Consider the following 22,989-nt stretch of genomic DNA (forward strand, 5'->3'; position numbering starts at 1 on the left):
GTGAGGTCCACCTCCACGGAGACACATAGTGCTGCACTTCTCGCCCCCACCACCACCACCCCTCCCCACGCAGACTCATCCCTCAGCCGGGAGCTATAAAAAGTCTGCTCTTGACGAAGTTGCTCAGTCTCGTCACCAACTCCACCAGGTAAGACACCTCTGAAGCAGAAACTGGAACTCGGGCTTTTAGGTCGGGAACGTTGGAAAAATAGGTGTTGGACAACTGTTTAAAGAAATGTTTTAATCTGCCGGGCTGAATTTCCGTAAGATCTGAAGTTGTGAACGGATGCATAAAAAAGACAAGTTGTAGTGTCTTTTTTTTTCCGTTTTGTAAATTTACAAACTTCTTTGATAAAACGTAACTTCAAGGAAAAGTTGTTTAGCTTGAGTAGACCTTAAACCTAAATTTAAGATGTGATATCTCTATTGTCTTGAATGTCTCTGGGCTGAGGTAGCCTCCCAGCTCGTACAGCAGACTCGCTAAATCTGTTCCTGAAACAAGATTATGAAACAGTTCAGATCCTATTTTCCTAATCTGCTGTACTAATCTACTCAGATTGTAGGGTCTTTCAGGAGACAGCCATATGTTAAGTGCCAGGTCATTTAGGCCAATTCAGGGATAAGTATGTTGTAAAACATTCTTACGTTTAAGTCTTTTAAATCTTCTTAGGATTAGGATTGAAAACCTAAATAACGTGTTCCTATTTTTCCGTTTTGGTCATTTTCATATGTATTTCTAGCTGTTTTACTGAAACTTCCTAAACCAAAGAATGTCTTTTTCCTCTAGACCACCACCATGAAATTTGTGGCTCTCGCTCTTGCCCTTCTCCTGGCTGTCGGTGAGTTAAAAAAAAAGCCACTCTTTTACATGTCATTTACAAACTTTTTGCACTGTTAAACAGTTCTTGTTTTTCTCCCTCACCCCAGGCTCTCAGGCCGCTTCCCTTCAGGCTGATGCCCCATCCCAGCTGGATCAGATACGGTCTGCTGTTGATGTCTACCTGACTCAGGCAAGGGAGAGTGCCATCAAAGCTCTGGACCAGCTCGATGGCACTGAGTATGAGAGCATGAAGTAAGCCTATCTCATTCATGAAACTTTGTCCTATTTTCTTAAATTCATGCAACTGAGTCATTGAAACATTTTGTTGGGTTGTGATGGGTTATTAAGCTAAACTTGCATGCCCTTCCACCTGTGCTCTTTCCCAGGGGCACTGTGGCTCAGCGTCTAAATGATATGCACACTCAGCTCAAGCAACTGCAGAGCCAAGTGTCCCCCATGACCGACAGCGTTGTGAGTTCCATCTCTGATGCCACTGCCGAGGTCCGTGCCTCCATCGTGAGCGACATCGAGGCTTTGAAAACTGAGCTTGAGCCCATGCGTGCCAAGCTGAGGGAGGTTGTTAACAAACACCTGGAGGAGTACCGCACCCACATGGAGCCCGTCCTCAAAGAGTACCAAGCCAAGCACAACGAAGAGATGGAAGCTCTGAAAACCAAGATGGAGCCCATTATGGCAGAGCTGCGTCAGAAGATAGCAACCAACGTGGAGGAGACCAAGGAGGCCCTGGTTCCCATTGTTGAGGCAGTGCGCACCAAGCTCACTCAGCGCCTGGAGAGCCTGAAGGAGATGGCCGCCCCTTTCGTCGAAGAATACAAGGAATATCTGAAGAAGTCCTACGACAATGCACAGAACATCAATGCTGAGGAGCTTGAGCAGCTGAGGGGGAAGATACAGCCTCTTGCTGAGGAAATCAAGACAAAGTTCACAGCCATTGTTGGGCTCATCACTGAGACCTTCAACAAAAACAGCTCAAACTAAATCTTCTCTGCTCTTTTTGACTAACCTCACCTTCCTTGTCTGTCCTAGATCCATTCCAACTTTCCCTCCATTTTTTTTTCTTCCCTCTCAAACAAACCACCTCACAAATGAAGCTAGTGCTTAACTTATGAACAAGATGGCAGGACTTTTCTCTTTTCGAAGCAAACGACTTACTTTATGCTCACACACTCAAGCGCATGCAGGCACGCACACAGAGGCACATACATACCCAGCAGCACACGTGCTTTAATCTTCACATGCACACCGCTAACATTTTGTGTATGACTTGTATGTGAATTACCAGAAATGGTTGAATCTCTGTGCAATTATGATACTGTGCTTTGATGAAAAACAGCTCAATAAACATCTGACTGTTTATACGCCCGTGCTCTCTGGAATCCTTTTGTCTTTATATCTAAATGATAATTAGATAATATATATATATATATATATATATATATATATAGAGAGAGAGAGAGAGAGAGAGAGAGAGAAAGAATGATGTCAGTATTTTCTAATGTTTAAAATGCATAATGTAGTCTGGAAACAAAAATGTATGGAAGATAAAGCTTATTGGATGGCCTTAGTTTGGTTAAATTTGACCAGAATAAGGGTTAGTCTGGACCAGAACCAAACTGGATTACTGCCATCTTAAAACATCTCCAATCTCAAAAATTCCATAGTTGTGCAAATGGTAATTTAGAAATTTTTACATTCCTGTCAGTTTCGCATTTTGTGGTTATTTTCATAGATTCTTGTGGTTGTTCGCAAGCGACAGCAACAGCTAGCTGTAGCACTACTACGCTGTTAAGACGGCAGTAATCTGCTTTGGTCTTGGCCCTGAAGCTGTTAGGTTGTCAGTCTGGTCAAAGAGCTGGTAAAAAGAGTCATGGGCGACTGACTATATTATCAAATGGGAAAGCAACGCAGATCTAACCGCAGATTGCGAGTACACGGCACACAAACTATATAGTTTCATATTGTAATAGCACCTGCAATGTTATGCAGCTGCTTAGCTTGGTAAGGCGCTAGCAGCGCTAGAAAGTTAAGAGGCCTTGAGTTTGATTGCTTCATCAGATAAACATTTATAATTTTGTCAATGTCAGTTAAAGGCAGATGTGACACACACACACACACACACACACACACATATATATATATATATATATATATATATATATATATATTGTCTATAAAACTTTTCCGTTTGTTTACGAATCATCTTTATTGTTGATTGTCGAGAGGTGTTTGACCTAGCGAGCTAACAGGAGGGAGAAGAGCTGACATAACTAGCTCAGCTGGCTGTATTTCATTTCAGTCCTTTCAGCGATTTTATCATTTGACTGGAGTCAGTGGGGCAAACTGGTTCATTTGGCTCACACGGGTTAATGGTACATATTTTTTTTCAGTTAGTCACTGACGTTAACACGTTTATGTCCAACACTGACCACAGTGGAGTACAAACTGGGTTGGGTTGAACCTACTCAGAGTTGCATGAAAGTGTGTAAAGAATTTAGGATTTATTTTCAGTATTAAATATTTAGTTTGGAAAATATGAATTGATAAAAATTATGTACGTTTGTCTGATTTCCAGGAGGGGGGGTTGGCAAAACCAGAAATTTACAACCCAACTTTTAATAATGGGAATGTGGTTGCTCCAGTTGCTCTATGAATAAAACCAGTATCTCGCTGGGCTGCAACAGTTGGCAACTATTCAGTTGGTGAACAGTATCGCTAGGTAGACATTCCTGTCCCCAGCAACAATCTCCAGCTCTCCTGGGGGATCCCAAGCCATTCTTTTAGTTTGATGTGATCAAACATAACAAAATAATGTGCATGCACAGAATACAAATTTACAATGTCTGCACAGGAAAGTAGACCTTTATTTTGAAAATACAGGACCACTCAAAACATGACCATACAGCTCATTAGTTGTTTGATTGCAAAACTCTCAGAATTCAGTGAGGCTGCAACCGAAAATTTGCTTGTTTTGTTTTGTTTTTGCAATTTTGAGTTGGCAGGCAGTTTTCAACAGTCACTGCCCAGCAAGATACTGTTTTGAAGCACCTCTAAAAAGAGCTACAATAGGTAACATGCTAGCTATTCATAACATTTCCACAGAACCCCACTTCAAGAGCTCAGAACTACATCTTAAAAGTAACACCAGACAGGCAAAGGGATTTTTAGAGGTCATTGTTAATCAAAAATGTGCATCAAAAAAGAACCTTATTAATTAAAACAATCAGTTTTACTTGAGACTGGCATTCAGTTGCATGTGAGCGTTTCCTGTCTGTGGTCATGAAAGCTATGATTAATGAGCTGATCAGTTAGTGAACTGGCCTATTGACAAACTAGAGTCTTCTTGTGTTACATTAGGGAAAAGTCTTTTCCAATTTAGATCCCTCAGGCTGGAACCCTTCAACACCGTCCCATCACAGAACCACATGGGGCTAAACACACACACACACACACACACACACACACACACACACACACTATTAAAACCCAAAAGCCTCTCAAAGCTACAAACAGAAAACTTTGAATTATCATTATCACATATACTCTTTGTGTGAACGTGGACTCAGCATTCACTACGGTTTTCCTGTGTTTTTTTTTCTATAGCTGTTTTACATTCTAACTACTTCTGCATACTTTGTGCTATTTTAGTCATTCGTATATCAAAATGTTCAGCTCAGACGTTTGGTTGGGGTTGTGACTTTTCTGCTTTTCAAAATATTTAATTTTATTTGCAAATATTTTCCCGTTAACTCCTTTAAAAAGATTGTTTTCTTTGAAATCTGTTTCTGCATACTTGTTCTGTTTTGTCTTCTTATGCTACTTTTAGCTTTTAAGCTACCATTCTGCTACTTTTAGCTAACCTTTTGATGCATTTGGCTTTTAGCTAGCATTTAGCCTTTTTAGCTTTTAGGCAGCGTTTTGCTACTTTTAATTGGGCTTTTGTGACTTTTGACTTTCACTTACTTACTTTTTTTCTGCATTTTTGTAGAAAATTCTATTTTAATAGTTTTTATTAATTTTTGTGCTAAGTTTCAACAACAACAACAAAAAAATTGGAATGAAGGACAACTTTTCTCCTTTCAACTCTGGCACAGTGTGAATGAAAAAGATACCCGAATCTTGCCTTTGAACGGAACTAGAGCTTTAGACCACGTTCAGACTTAATGAGTAAGCGACTCTCCAATTAGTATGGTGTTGAAAATCTGCTCTTATGAATAATAAATCGGTTTGCTGCTGTCTTTATCTGTTCACACCCTGTAACACCAAACTGGTCAGGGTGTTATTATTGTGCAAAATGTGAATCTGCTCAAAGCTTCAGGCTACAAAACACAATGAGCAATAAAGCAGTGATCCTCCAAAACCATTGTGCACACACATTACTGCCTTCTTGGAGCCGCATGCATGCGACAGTGTGTATAGCCCTGATTAGTGCGTGTCAATGGCACTATGAGTATTGTAATGGATGAGGCAGAACTGGAGGTCCCCTGTGAGGATATCATGGCGTATAAAACCAGCCTGGTTCTCAGCCACAAAGAGCCACTCTGATGATTCAGATGTACATCGTCCACTGGAATGAGAAAAATAGATACTGACCCTCAGTTCCACGTACGAAGCTGACATCTGGGTTTGGTTTTGGTTGGTCTTAATGTGTTGACAGCAGCTCCTGTTTATGGTCTGAAGTGGAAGAACCAAAAGGAGTGAGCAGAAATATTGGAAGAAAAAACAACTTCATTCATTCATCAGTCTTGTAGATATCAAAGCATGAATGGTAAGTGTTTTATATTCACAACCATCTGAGGACTGTAGATTGTGTAATCATGCATTTATGATTAAGAAAACATGTATAATGTAAAAATGACATTCTCTCCTCCTCCCAGGTCTTGAGCTGTCTCAGAGCTGTGAATTATTACAATGCTGCACCGATGGGGGGTCATTGTTGAGCATCAAGGCCCCTCAAGTCAGCGGGGTCAGAGTTCAGCTGGAGATGCAGGCACTTTGGCAGCAGTTTGACCAGCTGGGCACAGAGATGATCGTTACGAAATCCGGGAGGTGACGAAAAGCCTCAGACCTGCTCAAACTCCTGAAATATCTCTTTGTGCTCTTTCTTTTGTGTTTCCCACTATATTCTGTTCTTTTTTTTTCCATATTCACAAACTGCAGAAGGATGTTTCCGACATTTCAGGTGAGAATCTCTGGGATGGATCCTGCTGCCGAATACGTTCTGCTTATGGACTTTATCCCTGTGGACGACAAACGATACAGGTCAGGCGTGATGTGGAAGACACAGATTCTGATTGCCAACCTACAAAGTAAAGCAGATCTGGGCTCGTCGACCTTCTGCAAGCCTAATCTGGGTTTTTTTTTTCTTTCTTTCTTTCAAACGTGCACTTCAGATATGCGTTCCACAGCTCCTCCTGGTTGGTGGCAGGGCGGGCAGATGTGGCAGCCCCCAGCAGGATGCATTTCCACCCAGACTCACCAGCTCCTGGTGCCCAGTGGATGAAGCAGACTGTGTCGTTTGACACTCTCAAGCTCACCAACAATCTGCTGGATGACAACGGACATGTAAGAAAACTTCTGTCATTCTTATGAATTAAAGAAAGCAACATTAGCTATATAAAGTGCCTTAGTTTGAAACTCTGGGGTGATATGCATTCCTTTGAGGACTGCTAGAGCTTTGATTCCATCTTTTTTTGTAACACATGATTTGTTGGCTTGCTGTGTTTCCGCTCTTCCCTTCTGTTTTTTTACAGATGATCCTGAACTCTATGCATCGCTATCAGCCGCGCTTCCATGTGGTGTATGTAGACCCAGCGCCTAACAGCCATCTGAATGCCTACAAGAACTTCTGCTCCTTCTCCTTCCCCGAGACACGGTTCATGGCTGTCACCGCCTATCAGAACCACAGGGTAGGAAACAGAACCACGGGGTAGGAAACAGAACCTCAGGGTAGGAAACAGAACCACTAGGTAGGAAAGTGAACCTTGGGTAAGGAAACAGAACCATGGGGTAGGAGACAGAACCTTGGTGTAGGAAACAGAACCACGGGGTAGGAAACAGAACCTCAGGGTAGAAAACAGAACCTCAGGGTAGGAAACAGAACCACTAGGTAGGAAAGTGAACCTTGGGTAAGGAAACAGAACCATTGGGTAGGAGACAGAACCTTGGGGTAGGAAACAGACCCTTAGGGTAGGAGACAGAACCACAGGGTAGGAACCTGAACCTCGGGTAAGGAAACAGAACCTTAGCGGGCTTCAAACTAAAAATAACATTTAGTCTCATCAGTAATCTGGTTTGGTACTCCTTCACTGTGTGTGAAGTAACAAGAACAGGATTAAAAAGCAACATTTATCTTAAATCTGTCACATCTTTCTTGCCTTTCTTTCAGATCACTCAGCTGAAAATTGCAAGCAACCCATTTGCTAAAGGCTTCAGGACTACAGACCCGCAGGGATGGTCAGTGTCAGCCGTTCAAGAACACAGTTATACTTTTTATCAGTCGCTGCCAAAGGTGAAAGGGTGACAATGTTTTGCCTGTGTCTGTGTATGTGTGTTCACCAATACTAAAATATCTCATCAACCACTGGACAGATTCTAATGAAACTCTCAGACAATAACCATTGGATGTACGTCTACAACTGATTACCTTTTGGAGCCTGATTCAAGATGGCCCCCACAGCTAAGCTGCCTTAGAAAACCTAATATTGACTAGAACATCACTTTCACAGATACTGAGCTAAAATTTGGTGTGGTAGTAGCTGAAAGTCATATCCAACACATAGTCTGAGAAAATCTTGCATAAAGTTATTTACAAGGTTTGATCGAAACAGCTGTCTCGTCTTATAAGATGATTTTAGTATAAAATTATGGCATAAAAAGGCGATGGGGGATATGCATTCCTTCAAGGGCTGTAATTTCTTCTGGAACTGGAAAAAGAATCACGACATGATCAGAATGTTTTTTTGTTTTTTTTAGTTATCAGCTTGTAAATGGCAATAACGCAGCAGTTCTGACGATAGCTAATCTTTGATCTTTGCATGCAAAAAAAGGGGGTTTATACTTGGCTCAGTGCTGGCCAGGTCAGAGATGTGATTGTGTTGTCGATGATGAGAAAAATACACTCAGTTACATTGTGAGCGGGCAGGCATGTAGACTTCTGTCGCCACAAACAGCCTGCTTGTGCTTGCATTTGTGCGTGTAGGGAGGGTAACACAAGCCCCCTTGTAGTGTGCTGTCCACCAGAGGGCAGAGCTGAGGGTCTCTCCACCAAACCCAAGGAGCAGGGAAGCTGCAGCTCAAAGACATCTCTCAGTGAGTACTTTGCAATATAGACACATTTTTATGTGAAAAACGGAATTTGAAAGTTTGCTTCTGGTTTGTCCATCTGTACTTTTACTCTGTGTTGTGATTTAATGCTCTAAATCTGAGCATTTCAGTCAGCAGTGGGCTCAAAATTGTTGTTTAACACACAGAGGATGAGAACGTTGTTGCCCTAAATGTTGCCTAACAAGATCAGGCATTCTCCACACTTTTCTCTGCATCCACAGGACAGAAAAGTTCAGTTCCTGTGCTGGAGGAGGAGTGTGAGCTGTTTCACCACGGGAAAGACTCTGCAGGACTCGCCGTGGAGAGGAAAGATGAGAGCAGTTTGATAACACCAGCCTCCTTCCTCCATTTCCCCTCTTACTGGGACTGTGCCGGATCATCTCATTAAAGAGTCGACCTGCCACAGAGCAAGCAGAGGGGGAAAAAAAGTCACAGCATTTTAAATAGCTTCAGATGCACTGCTTGTTTTCTCTTTGGATGTTGTGCAGCTTTACAATGTGATTATGTTTGTGGTCTCCATCACAGAATCAGGTTTTAGTGATACAATAAATTATGCAACAGTCTATACAAACCATAATGGTGATGACAAAATGGTAAATGTAACACATGAGTAGTGGCATTCACTACTCATAACACCTCAATGTTCCTTAAAAACAAGTCACAAAGGTAAAAATATAACAAAAACTGCAGTTAAATTACATAAATATGTCCAAAAAATGTCCAAGTATAATAACTATTAGGAAAAGTGGTAAAGTCAAATTGTTGGCTAATATATAGCTATAACATTGGTGTATTATTATTATAATTATTATTACTGAATTAAAATCTATAAAAATCTACCAAACGTGTCAGCCTCTAATTTTATTCATATCAATAGTTGTAAAAAAAAAAGGGCACTGTATTTTTTTTACCTAGCTTTGCACGTTTTTTACGTGAGAATCACAATGGTCTGTGAAGTCAGAACTTCAATTCCCAGAATCCAGTGTTTCTCAAGGTTATTTCCGGAAGTGCTGAGAGCTCGAACATGCCAAGGATGTTCTCTACAAACTAAAAGTCTACAAAAATATTCACTTTTTATTGACGGTCAGTGGTGGTGTGCATTTCAAATTTCTCGCTTGTTTATGCAAAACCGATTGTAATAACATAACAAAACTTAAGATAAATTCATTTAAACGAATCTTTAAAGTTAGCTGAATAGATTTTATGTTGTATATTACTAGATATTTTTTGAAAAAGACGGGAAATGTGTACTAAATAAGCCATTAGAGAAAACTAATTCGCTGGTTTGAGATGATCCGTTCATCAGTTTTTAGGTTTGCTGTCTTATTTTGAAACGTCTCCCCGGAAATAGGGCGGGTTCGTAACTTAGCTTGACGCTACTGATGCTCGCGCCCTCGCGGATCTGAAGGATGCGGCGGAGTAGATGGAGGAGGAGGAGGAGGAGGAGGTGAAAGACTGGAAGGCGGAGAGCAGAATGAACTGGTCGGGAAATCGGAAGGATGCGGATTACGGTAGCCTGCCGGTTAGCCTGCCCTCCGACGGGGGCTCGGTCGTTTGAATCGAAGAAGCCCGGAGAAAGTGACCCCGGCCTGCGGTTTGTTGATGCACAGAAGAGCCTGTGATGGACACTGACAAGGGCTTAATAGGGATGATTTTAGCTCTGCTGTATGCTATTTTATAGGTTCGTTTTAATACTCTTAAATTGTCCCCCCTGGCCGCGGCGTCTTTAACACCAACAGGAAAGGAGAAATCAAAGTGACCCTCATCCCTGTTCGTGTCGTGGGTCAGCTGCCATCATGGCTTTAGCCGTCATTTTAGCATCCTCGCCGCCTGGTTCTTCTGCCATGTCGCTTCAGGCTGGATGTCGCCGCGAGGGGAGCGCCTAAAACCCAGCAACCAAACAGTCGAGTTAACCGAATTACCCGAGTTTCGGCATGAGGGCGTCGGTGTTACAGCCGCGCTGCCTGGCGGGGATATTGGTATGGACGGCGGTGTGTCTGCTCAGCGGCGCGCAGCCCGCCGCACCTGACTCCTCGGGCCTGTCTCGAGCCATCCGCGTGCCACTGCGGCAACAAAGCGCTCGCGACAAGCAGCAGTCCCCGCCGCCACCTGCCGCCGCCGCCGGCGCGAGCCGGACCCGCAGGCGGAGAGGAGCGGCGGAGGGCGGCGTCAGCTTCGTGGACATGATCGACAACCTGCGGGGGAAGTCCGGCCAGGGGTACTACGTGGAGATGGCCGTGGGTTCTCCTCCACAGAGGGTGAGGAGTTTTATTCATCTAAAAGGAAAGAAAAAAACACACCTGTTCTTCATTTAATTGTTGTTTTTGTACCACAAACCAGCACTGAGATTGGCAATATTGTCTAATAAGTTTGACTTAACTTACTTCATTACCGTGAAGGCAAGTGTCTTTGTCTGTTAGCAAAATATCTCACGAACCACTGGACGGCTTTTAATGAAACTTGCAGGAAGTAACAACTGGGTGTATGTTTACAACTCATTAACTATCGGAGTCAAACAGATTCTAGATGGCTGCCACAGACAAAAACAATAACAAACACATAAAATGGCCATAACCCAGTCAGATTTACAGAAATCGGGTTAAAATTTGGTGTGGTAGTAGCTGAGACTGATCCCCAACACATACTCTGAGAGCTAACAGATAGGGAAATATTTGTCTTTTAAGTCGTGCTTTAAACTATTTGGAGTCAGCTCTCCCTGCTTGTTAGCAAAATAACCCTTGAACCTCTGGATGGGTTTGAATGAAACTTTTTGGAAACGATCGCTAGATGTACGTCTACAAGCGATTAACCTTTGAAGACAACTTGATCCAGCATGACCACCACGGTCAACTGATCTTAGAAAACACAAAAAGTAGCTATAGTTCAGTCAAATTTACAGATATTGAGCTAAGATTTGGCGGGGTAGTAGCTTAGGTTCATACGCAACACATACTCCAAGTGCAGCTCATTGTGCAAGAACTATATTTAAAACTTACGCAATAACTGTTAGAGTCAACCCTATTTGTATGTTAGCAAAATATCTCACGAACCGCCAGACTGACTTTATTGAACCTTGCAGGAAGTGATCAATGGGTGTACCTCTAGAACTGATTAACATTTGGAGTCGACCCCATTAAACATGGCTGCCACAGCTAGCTAAATCCAAAAAACACAATAATTGCTATAATTCAGTCAAAATTGAAGACAGTGAGATAAAATTTGATGTGGTAGTAGCTGAGGGTCATTTATAGCACATACCTTGAGCGTAACATCTTGCAGTTGTAATTTTAGAATTTTGACCCAAACAACTACATATCCATTTCTCAACATAAGAAGATCTTAGTCTAAAACTCCTGCATAAAAGGCGCATCCAGTTGAATTTATTGTAGCCTCTAAAAATCATGCTGTGAATGTCAACTGTAGTAATCGACTTTATTCTTTCCACGTCATAATAATCACAAAATCTAAAGTTTGCACCAAACTAACATGGTTTTCATATTAATGTCCACATTTCAGCTATGTAGCATTAATAATAATAAAAAAAAATCTGTAAGCATCAGCGTTAAAGGTAACAATTGTGTCTTTTTTAGTTTTTTTTATATACTAAAACTCCTTCAACATGCGGCGTGATTGTCCAGTTCCGTAGTTGACCCTGCAGCGACAGATAGGCGGTGTGTGTGTGTGTGAAAGCAGCTGACAGATAATGGAACCATTAATTCTGCCCGGTGAGGACTGCCAGTTGCGGTGCGCTGGCTGGCATACAGAGGGTGGGAGCGAGCGAAAGGAGGGCACAGCGAGTCGAAGGAAGATGGGGAAGGGGGATGTGAGAACGAAACAAATGACTGAATGGAAGTGGCGGGTCGGTGAGAAAAACGAGACGGGTGAGGACAGAGTGAGAATGGAGAAGGTGTTAAAGGGTGGAGGGTTATCTCAGATGATCTGTCAGCGTCAGGCGGAGCGGTGATTGCGGCGAACCCAGTGCGCAGACGCGTGACGAGAGCTTTCAAGGAAAACTAATTTATTATGAATAAAAGAAAGGAAAACAAAAGGCTGACGAGGCAGAACAAACGGAACTAAACACAAAGAAAGAAACCGTGAGCGGAACCAGACAGCAAGGTGGAAGAACGACAAACGAACCGGCGAGTAAGTGGAGGAGATGACCCGGTTTTAAAGACAGAGGGTAATTAGGTGAAGTGGGCACAGGTGAGTGATTACTAACGAGGAGCAGGTGGAGAGGGGCGTGGCAGGAAAACAGGTGACTGACTGAGGAGAAGTGAATGATGACCGGAGTACAAAGACAACTAAATGAGAAAATACAAGAAACAATAAACCCAAACTGAAACATGAGAAATAACAATAACCCCCAGATCCTCACAGTTAGCACCTGGAGCACCGACAGCTACTACCGCACCAGATTTTAACCTGACATCAGCAACACTCACTGTGATATAGCCGCTTGTGTGTCAGCTAAGGTTGATTAGCTGTGGCGGCCATCTTGAATTGGGTTGACTTCAGATGTTACTCAGTTATAGAGGTACGTCCATTGATTACTTTCTGAAAGCTTCACTGAAATCCCTTCAGTAATTCATGAGACGTTTTGCTAACAGACAGACCGAGTTGATTCTATTAGTTCACGGCAAAGTTTTAAACGGAGATCTCGTACGATCAGTTGGCCATCACGGTATAAGTTGGGGGTCGGTCTCAGCTACTACCAGGCTAAATTTTAGCTCAAAATCTGCAAAACTGACCGAGTTATAGTCATTTTTCTGTTTGTTGTGGCGGTTATCTTGAATCAGATTGACTCCAAAAGATAATCAGTTTTACAGTAGATGTCAGCCCAGTTGCTACTTTATGAAAATTTTTATTAAAATCCTGTTCAATGTTTCATGAGATATTTTGCTAACTGCACAGGCAAACAGGGGCAAAAGCGTTTTTGCCGCTCCGCCTTTGCCTCCGGCGTCGGGCGGCAACAAAAGATCTGACTGCGGAGGGACGGTCAGGGAGACAAAAGGCTTTAAAATGCTCTGTCACCACCAACTCTGAGTGGCGCTGAAGCTCCGAGGAGATGTTTCCTGCAGGTTCAGAGCTCCTCTCCAGCATGTCGGCTACTCGTAGGAAACTAAGAAATCAAACACGATAAGGGATATCCTGGATTATATCAAACGCTGCAGTCTGAAAGAGTTTACTGCAGCAGATTTCCAGATGTACTGATAAGCAATTCTGAAATGCGGATACAAACGAAGGACCTTTAATCTGCATACTGTGCTCAACAAATCTAAGCACAAACACTTACAAATACACCAATATGTCAGATTTTTCAATCCATGAACGTCGCCATTGTTGACCTTTTTTTTTTCGTAGGTGAACAAACACTCGTTGTAGTTGGTTCCAAATTTTGCTTACAAACGTTTAATTTAAGGACATAATCATAATCGTCAATATGAGAAAAACGTGCGCCCATTTGGTTGATTACTCGTCGGTTCTGTTTGTGTTTGTTGTGACGTTATGGAGCAGACGGTGCCACGCACTCACCGATCAATGCCGCATTCACCGCAGCGTCCAGGAAGAGCCCTAATCCTGCCAGATGGAAGGGGGGGGGAATCTAAGTTTATTAGATACGTGTCACTGTTAACCCAGATGCTTTGCGGACTGAAACGGAAACCTTTTAAGGTAGTTTTGAAAATCAAAAAAAAACAAAACAAGGCTTTCACGCCCGAATTTTGGACTAAGATCTGTTTGCCGAACGCAGCATTGTGGAAGTGACCTTAAGCCGTTACAGTGAGATTTGTAGCAGTGTGCTGCGGTGATGGTGTGTGTGTGTGTGTGATATAATGGCCGGAGCAGACAGGCTCTCATGCAGAGAGGACAGGAAGGCAGAGAGAGAGAAAGACAGTGCAGGGAAAGGTCTCCGTTTGTCAGGATGCGGCCTTTTAATGCTTGTATGCATTACTGAGCGCACAGCCTGATGACTGTGTGTGTGTGTGTGAGGGAGAGAAGCTGCTCCGTTCTGGGCAGTCAGCAGATTTCTGTCCCAGACAGGAAGACAGAGCAGGCGGCGTTATGACTGATAGCCGTGGCGTTTTGTCGAAAACATTATGCGGGCTGTGTGTGTGGATTACGTGGATCTACTTTATGTGTGTGTTCGAAACGAGGGAGACGGGGAGTCAGGATTTATTCTGGGCTGCCAGGTTTGGCCCCTGAGACGGTAACACTCCTCAGGATATTTTAAGAGCCAATCCATTATTGAACAGCTTGCTTTGGCTCTGTGGCTGTCTGCCCGGGCGATTCTACGCCACCGCGCCTCTCCTCCTCCACTAATGCCTTTAGTCTTTCTTCGAGTCTATCTCTCACAAACTGCAAAGAAGAAGGAAAAAAAAAAGATGAATGGTGCGATGCGACTCACTACACGTATTAAATTCTCGCGTATAAAGGGTGAACCGATGAATGAACTGCAGAAACGGTATATTTCTGCTTTCACGAGTCGGTGCGCTCCATTCACACATTCACTGACTTGTTTTGACCGATTGAGCAAAATCTGATACCCGCGCAGAGGTGCAGGCGAAAGAGGAGGGGATGGGAGAGAGCGGGTGTAGGATGGGCCATCTGAGAGCAAGGGAGGGTGAGAGTGGAGACGGAGAGAGGGGACAGCAAAGGACGTTTAGGTCAGGGGGAAATATTGCAGGGCACCACATCGGAGAAAGGGATATCAGGAATACCTGAGAGGAGCAAACTGAGCGGTTGGATCAGAATCAAATACGACCCCAGTTCTGACACATTTACGACGTTGGGTAAGATGTAAATAAAACAGAATGCAATGATATGCAAATCTCATAAACCCATATTTTATTCTCAATGGGTCATATTAAAAATATCAAATGTTTAAATTAGGAAATTGTGTCATTTTTAGGAAAACATAAGGCAGTTTTAATTTTTATGGCAGCAACACGTCTAAATAAAAGACGAGACAGGATCAATTTCCCCTCTGTGAAGCATCTCCTCTTCTTTGAACATCAGTCTGTAAACATCCAGGAGCTGAGGAGAGCAGCTGCTGGAGGTTTTGGAGGGAATGTTGTCCCATTCTTTGTCTGATGGAGGATTCTAGCTGTTCAACAGTCCTGGGTCTTTGATAGATTTTTCTGTTTCGTGATGCATCAAATGTTTTCTTTTGATAAGAGGTCTGAGCTGCAGGCAGGTCAGTTCAGCACATGGTTAATATTGTCTTGCTGAAATATGAAAGGCCTTCCCTGAATGGGAGCATATATTGTTCTAAAACCTTTATCTACTTTTCTGCATTGATGGAGCCTTTCCAGATGTGTGCTAATGCACCTCTGTACCATCAGAGACAGGAAGTAGGTGCTGCTAACAGGCTGATGATTCCTCTCCTTTTTACAACGGAGGACGTGGCATCAATTGTTTCCAAAACCAAATTTTAAATTTTGATTCATCTGACCTCAGATCAGTTTCCCACTCTGCCTCAGTCCATTTGAAATAATCTGTGGTCCAGAGAAGACAGCAGAGTTTCTGGATGGTTCACATCTATCTTCTTCTTCCCCTGACAGAGCTTTTTTTTTTCTTCTTTTTTTTTTACTAAAATGCAAAGTTTGAAAAGAAAATTTAGTATCTTTTCAGAGCTACAGTATTATCAGTTCTAAACCAGGGGTTTTACAGTCGTATTCATTTCTGCACAGCACAAAACAAGCAAATCTGATTTATCGTCTTTGTTTTTTGTACACTGAATAGTTAAACATCCTGGTGGATACAGGAAGTAGCAACTTCGCCGTCGGGGCGGCTGCCCATCCATTCCTGCGCAGATACTACCATCGATTACTGTGAGTAACGAGAGGCGCGTCGAATCTACAGCCCCAGCCGGCAAAGCGCTATATCCAGATGACGATGCCCAAAGAAAACAAATCTGTGTTGGTTCGCAGCTCGACGTCGTACCGTGACCTGGGCAGGAGTGTGTACGTTCCCTACACTCAGGGTCGCTGGGAGGGAGAGCTGGGCACAGACCTGGTCTCCGTGCCGCACGGCCCGAACGCAACGCTGCGCGCCAACGTCGCCGCCATCACCCAGTCCGACCGCTTCTTCATCAATGGATCCAACTGGGAGGGAATCCTGGGACTTGCCTACGCTGATATAGCTCGGGTAACAAGAGTTTATCTGGAAACGTTTTCAAATAATCTCATGTTCAAAAATGCTCACGTACAGCGCCTATAAAAAGTATTCACCCCCTTGGATGTTTTACTGTTTTATTGCTATCATAAATCAGTCATGGACAATAAAAAAACCTCTTCAGTGACAAAGTGAAATCAGATTTCTACAAATTAGTGCAAATTAAATTAAAAATGACTCCATTCTCCTAATTGTACTTTTCAATAATCTTTTCTTTGAGTTGAATTAGGACAGTCACTTTAAAGGAGGTCAATATGTATACTTTTCATTACATTTTTCATTTTATTTAATTGGCATTACTTTGCATCTTTGGCAAACCAGGTGGAGAATTGGGAATCAACAAGACAAAGAATTCGAGCTTATGTTTTGTTTTTAATAACAGAAATAATACATTTAAATACATAAGTAAATGGGTTTATAATTTGGATGCTTTATTTACAAAGTGTGCAGCTTTCCTCACTGCTGTGCGTTCCTCAGGGCTTCTCAAAAGATACTTTTAGAGCCTCTTGGTATGAAAAGTCCCAAACATCTGGCCCATTTATTGAGGCTGCAAGATGGGGACGTCTCTGTGTGCTAATGTTGATGCTCCGGCTGATTTAACGTTTGTATACGGCGGTGGGGAGGTTTTGACGTCTCCCCTGGCCGCAGTGAATTGGTCACCACGAACAGACATTTAATTTATTGCCTGCCATGACCTTAATGGGGTGGCACAGCCCCTTGGATAATGCCAGGGGAAACGCTGGAGTTTGGCTGGAAGGCGTCCCAAATCATATTTCCAACTCGGAAACGGGGAACGTGCTCCTCAGCCCCAACAAGGAGTTCGAGTCCAGCCGCCCAGTTCGTATAAAAGTGGCAACAGCTGCAGGACCAAAAAGTTTATTAACACTTCTGTAAGTTTGGGTCCCATTAAATCAGCCACGCCAGCACTGCCCTAGTTCTGTCTGGAAACAAATTGCGGAGTCGTTTGAGTGTTCAAAATGTAGCTCAACGTGTTGTTGTCATCCGGCACTGCTAAATATAACTAGCCTGTATTCAGTGTGAGGGGCGGAGCTGCAGGAAGAAAACCACCTCTCACCTGCAGCTGCCTAAATGTCACCAGAAGTGAGCAGATAAGAAGAAGAACTTTGAGGAGAGAAAACACTGTATTCCAACATAACAATGTTTTGGCATCTGTGAAACACAGTGGTGGCAGTATCATGGTTTGGGCCTGTTTTGCTGAACCCAGTTTAGGATTGTTTGTCGTCACTGAAGGTACAAAGACTGATAAAACAGTTTAGTCATGTTTAAACTGAGAAAATCCTGATGTTCATTGTTCGAGTTGCCAGCCCTGTAGCATTTGTCTTCCTGTCCTCCAGCCCGATGAGACACTGGAGCCTTTCTTTGACTCTTTGGTCCGCCAGACGTCGGTCCCCAACCTCTTCTCTCTCCAGCTGTGTGGCGCCGGCTTCACCCAGAACTACTCCCTGGGCAGCTCCACAGTCGGCGGCAGCATGGTGACTCACACGTACAGAAAACACAAAATCTCGTCAAAAATGCTCTGCGAGCTTTGGATTTTATTGTTTTCCCCCCCCCGTGCCCTTAGATTATCGGTGGAGTGGACTCATCCCTCTATGTGGGGGAGCTTTGGTACACTCCCATCCGCAGGGAGTGGTACTATGAGGTCATTATCGTACGGATCGAGGTGAACGGACAGGACCTCCACATGGACTGTAAAGAGGTGAAAGGAGATTCAGAACAGAACAGATATTTTGATTTCTTAGTCAGTTAAAAAAAGCGATTGAACAGATTTTCAACGTTGGTCTGTTTAACTTGTTTTCTGCAGTATAATTATGATAAGAGCATCGTGGACAGTGGCACCACCAACCTTCGGCTGCCTAGAAAGGTCTTCCAGGCTGCTGTCAAGGCTATTGAAGCTGCCTCCTCGGTAAGCCCATCATAAACGGCAGATACCCCGAGTAACGGTACGCATAAGTCACGGCTCAGTACGTACCCCGGTTTTAGGGTCAAGCTTTGGTACGGGTGTGGTGCAACAGGTAAAAAAAACAAATGTCATCCTAGTTATTTAGATTTTTTTCACTAATTTTTAGCAGAAAATAACCGTTTTAGAAGCAGGGACAGAAAAACAAACCATCTTTATGAGTAAGGACACTCTAAGAGTGTTTGGTGATGGTTTAGCTCTCTATTGTCATAACGTAATCAAATGTGCTCAAAAGTCCATTAAAAAAAACAAAGCTTGGACGAAGTGACATTGTTAACCATCTTCACTGAAGTATTTGTAGTCCTTGCATCTGCCACGGATATTTAAGAAGCAGAAATGAGACAAACGAACGAATGAAAGTCCGTGTCACCCCGCTTTTCAGACGGAGCAGTTTCCTTCTGGGTTCTGGCTGGGGGAGCAGCTGGTGTGTTGGCAGGCCGGCACCACGCCGTGGCACATCTTTCCTGTCATCTCCCTCTACCTGATGAGTGAGAACCGCAACCAGTCCTTCAGAATCTCCATCCTGCCACAGGTAACAACAGTCTGGGTGTAAAAGGTGCCACATAAAGCCCTTCCTCAGGTCTGCAAGAAACCGCTTTGTGTTAGAAATAAGGGTCCATAAATGTAAGAATCTGTATAAATTATTCAGACACCCAGTTTTACCTTAGCTAGCTTTATGTCAAAGAAATATTTGATATGAACTTGGATCATCTGCTTAAAATTTGTTGAAAAAGGGATGTTTACATAAGATCTGCTGTAAAGATTCTCTGTTCTGCGGAGGACCTACAGCCATGATAACAGACCAGAAAAAAGTTATTTATTTTCTGTGCTTTCAAACGGAAAGTCTGTTCATAAAAAATCAATAATTATAAAAATAAAGATCTCCATGAAAGCATGTCATAGAGGGGAAAAGGCAATCTTCCACATTTAAAATAAAAAATTATTATAGAAAGTGTTTTCTAAAGGTGTTAAACACATTAAACATTAATTTATTAAAGTGACAAACATGAACCTTAATCATTATACTCAGGGGTGACAGGTGCTTGCCAGTATAATGTAACATTGAAAAGTTTTTTTTTCCTCTGTTCTAATTTCATAGTAGATAAATCACATTGAATAGAAAACACACTTGGCATATGGACCGCACTCATATAGCCCCTTTCAAGCCAACCAGGCTACTCAAAGCACTTTACAACACAATCTGTGCCCTCATTTGTCCGTCCACACAGCACTCTGCTACATCTCCACAAAGCTAATCTGAATAAATCATTCTGCAGAGTTTAATCAGTGCTTTAGATCACATTCGCACACAGATGGAGAACATCAGAGGCAGCGGGGGCTTCAGCGTTTCGACATGTGACTGCATAGTGCCGGGAATCAAACTGCCGGCTGTCTTGTTGGAGGACGGACTGCTCGAACCACTGATCCACAGCTGCCTCTGTGCACAAGTGCTGTGTTGTGCAGTTAAACACATATCGCAAAACACATCACATTCTGAGAGCTGCAATATCCCAGCGACATACCAGCTGATGCTCATAGTTAATGTTGGACATTCCTAATTATAACCACTGAGTGCCCTCTAGTGGACAGTTATGTCATTACCTCACTGTTTGTACCGTACATAACCTACAGCCTGCTGGCTCTTTGGTGTTTTAGCTGACACTGCGGGTCGTAAAAAGAGCACGACTGTGTGTTAGTGTGTGTAAAACACAAGCCGACAGTCACCTGTGTTCTCTCACCTTCTCTACATGCGTCTGTGCATCAACAATAAACTATCAGAATCAATATTATAGCATGGCATCAATTTTACTTTAGCTGTAGTTGTAAAGGAAGTAGTACTGTTTGTGTTTTTATATAAAATTAGTTAGATTATTTAAAAAAAATAATAAATTATGACAGCAATATTGTAAAACTGTTGTCCTTTTTTTATTTATTATACAATGAGGATCTCATATTGACCTGGATCAAACTAACTGCTACAACCCAGGACTATATTTATGCTTACAAATTATGTTATTTTAGGCCTTCCTGTTTAAAGCTTCACTTTGACATCTGTCTGTCCTATCATTTATGGGTTTTTTTTGCTTTCTTCTGTGCAGCAATACCTGCGGCCAGTCGAGGACGTGGCCTCCGCGCAGGAGGACTGCTATAAGTTCGCTGTGTCTCAGTCCAGCACGGGGACGGTGATGGGCGCTGTCATCATGGAGGGCTTCTACGTCGTGTTTGACCGAGAGAAGAAACGCATCGGCTTCGCTGTCAGCACCTGCCACGGTGAGGACAGACCGGATAGAGGGGCGACGGGAGAAAAGCAGAAATAACCGGAGAAAGTGCAGTTTAAGCAAGAATGCAGTGTGAACGCTGAGTCGTGAATAACTTTGCTAAAATTTGCTGAAGAAGCTGAAACCGAGTTGTTAAAGCTAAAAGAAGCAGAACACTGGCTAAAAGTTACAATTAGCAGAATATTAGCTAAACGCTAAAAGGAGCAAAACCTTTGCTATAAAAATCAAAGTAGTAAAATGGTAACTAAAAGCTAAAGGGTGTCTAAAAATAGCAAAAGGCTGTCTGCAAAATAAAATATATATGAAGTGTGTTGAAGCAAAGATCTTAAAACAATTGGAAATAAGGTTAATTATTTTGAAATTTATCAAAGTTATAAAAGCCAAAAGTCACAGAGGAAAAATGAAAAACAGGAAAACAATGGTGAAATAACAGGTTTATGATGCAAAAAACCGAACAAACAAGAAGGAATGGAAGTACAGAAATTCAAAGAAAAATTTGAATGTTATCTTGTTCAGCATTTCTGTTTTGTTTTTGTTGTTCCTACTCTCCTGTTCACAGTGCACGACGAGTTCCGCACAGCCTCAGTCGAGGGGCCGTTCCACGGCATCGACCTGGAAGACTGCGGCTACAACATCCCTCAGACAGACGAGTCCACCCTGATGACCATCGCCTACATCATGGCGGGGATCTGCGCGCTCTTCATGCTGCCCCTGTGCCTCATGGTGTGCCAGTGGCGCTTCGCCCGCTGCCTCCACCCACACGGGGACTTCGCCGATGACATATCGCTCCTGAAATGATGGCGGACCGGCGCAGGCTGTCGACGCGTACGCTCGAACGACAGGACAGAGTCGGCTTTCGCTTTTAGGAGACGTTACAAAAAGATCATCGCCGCTCACCGAGAGCTTCGAAAAGACTTTTCAGGAGTATGTTAGGGAAGTATAAAAATCGCCTTGCTGCCGTCAAGTTGTTTGCAAGGAAACTAGAGCCATTATGAACTTGCCGGGACAACGAAAAAAGGTGCTGCTATCAGCATCCTGTTTAAGCTACTGAACCTATGCAGATCAGCATGGCTAGGGGAACTAATGGGGAGGAAAAATGCAGAACAAGCTAAATGTTTTTGTTTTCTTTCTATAAATAGTGTAAAAAAAACAAAACACACAGATAGATCAGGTTTGGAAAGATTGTTGCAACCTGTAGCGAGCTTGCTACAGGTTGATTTGGAATAGGGGAGAAAGTAAAAAAAAAACACATCAAAATGAAGACATGCTCTGAAAGTGTTTTGCTCTGGTCTGATTTGAACATAAGACCATGTGGTTATGTTGTACGTGTGCATTTGTAACTCTATGTTTGTGGCTTTTGAGTGAACGAACCAAACTGCGCCTGTATGTTGCACCTGAAGCGTATACAAAAAGTTTTTACTGATAAAATAAGACAATGATAGAACAAAACCATCACACTTTGTTGCACATGCCACTGAGGAATCCCATAAAGAAAAAGAAGTTATAAATTGTAAGTTGTTTAAAGTACAAAATCGGTTTTGCTGGGTTGTGAAATGGCTTCGGATGTCACTTTTTTCCCCTCTCATCCTGATATCTACTGTACATAAATGTTCATTCCAAGCTGTTTTATTTGCACAGACACAGGACACAGTGCTTGCTGCACCCGTCTGATCATTTGCACATGTAACACGTCAAACAAACGTAATAGGGCTTCTGTCACACAAACAAACAGCCTATCATGCTGTTACCCGGGACACGTGTGTCCCTGAACAGGAAACCAGCCCAAAAGTATGTTATCCACTAAAGAACAGTCTGTATGAATATAAAGGAGAGTCTGTGCTGTCTCTGAAGCTGTAAATAGATTAAAACAGAACTGGATATTTATCTGTCAGGTGCTGACAGCATCGTCGAACCAATAAAGTACCTATTGTAACAGTAAATTGTCCTAGATTGTTTGCTTTTTTTCAGCCAAATGTGGAAAAACACAGTTTAAACTCAAACAAGTCACAGTAAGTAGTCAAATTCCTAGATTGACATAGTTTAAACGCTGTTTTGTGATAGTATGTACTGTATGTATCATCTGAAAAGTTGACTTTATCACATCTAAGTTTAGGTGATTTCATCAAATCTGGTCATAAACATTAACTACTATTTCAACAGTATTTTTTCTTTTTTTTTGGTTGTTGTTTATGTTGTATTTTTAACACATTAATTTGAATTGTATGTACAAACTACATTTTTATTTGGCAGCTTTTTTTATTGTGTGTTTACTTGCTCCAAGTTTTAGGCACAATTGAGTGAGAGCTCTTACAATATATAAAAATACAACTTTAATCAGTTTTGTAATCAATTGTATTGCTGAAATGGTGCCGGAAAAGAAAAAAAAATCAACTCAA

General features: G+C 42.5%; 3 protein-coding genes across 3 annotated transcripts; all 3 read left to right on the forward strand.

Annotated features, from left to right (window-relative positions):
- Nucleotides 1-721: 721 nt before the first annotated feature.
- Nucleotides 722-2,203, forward strand: apoa1b (apolipoprotein A-Ib). Its single transcript, XM_017430660.3, has 3 exons — nucleotides 722-839; nucleotides 928-1,072; nucleotides 1,207-2,203. Exons 1-3 carry the CDS (start codon nucleotides 797-799, stop codon nucleotides 1,817-1,819), a joined length of 801 nt encoding a protein of 266 aa, XP_017286149.1. The 5' UTR covers nucleotides 722-796; the 3' UTR covers nucleotides 1,820-2,203.
- A 3,396-nt stretch (nucleotides 2,204-5,599) lies between these two features.
- LOC108244423 (T-box transcription factor TBX1) lies at nucleotides 5,600-8,552 on the forward strand. The gene is made up of 8 exons (XM_017430616.3): nucleotides 5,600-5,606; nucleotides 5,716-5,887; nucleotides 5,999-6,100; nucleotides 6,232-6,403; nucleotides 6,592-6,747; nucleotides 7,227-7,294; nucleotides 8,040-8,149; nucleotides 8,386-8,552. The coding sequence occupies exons 1-8, from the start codon at nucleotides 5,600-5,602 to the stop codon at nucleotides 8,550-8,552; spliced, it is 954 nt and encodes a 317-aa protein (XP_017286105.1).
- A 1,005-nt stretch (nucleotides 8,553-9,557) lies between these two features.
- On the forward strand, nucleotides 9,558-22,533 carry bace1 (beta-secretase 1). Its single transcript, XM_017430661.3, has 9 exons — nucleotides 9,558-10,422; nucleotides 15,905-15,993; nucleotides 16,093-16,309; nucleotides 17,692-17,829; nucleotides 17,919-18,053; nucleotides 18,159-18,260; nucleotides 18,697-18,846; nucleotides 20,414-20,585; nucleotides 21,153-22,533. The coding sequence occupies exons 1-9, from the start codon at nucleotides 10,099-10,101 to the stop codon at nucleotides 21,389-21,391; spliced, it is 1,566 nt and encodes a 521-aa protein (XP_017286150.1). The 5' UTR covers nucleotides 9,558-10,098; the 3' UTR covers nucleotides 21,392-22,533.
- The last annotated feature ends 456 nt before the right edge of the window (nucleotides 22,534-22,989 follow it).

Source organism: Kryptolebias marmoratus, linkage group LG2, assembly GCF_001649575.2.
Source record: "Kryptolebias marmoratus isolate JLee-2015 linkage group LG2, ASM164957v2, whole genome shotgun sequence".
Taxonomy (NCBI): Eukaryota; Metazoa; Chordata; class Actinopteri; order Cyprinodontiformes; family Rivulidae; genus Kryptolebias; species Kryptolebias marmoratus.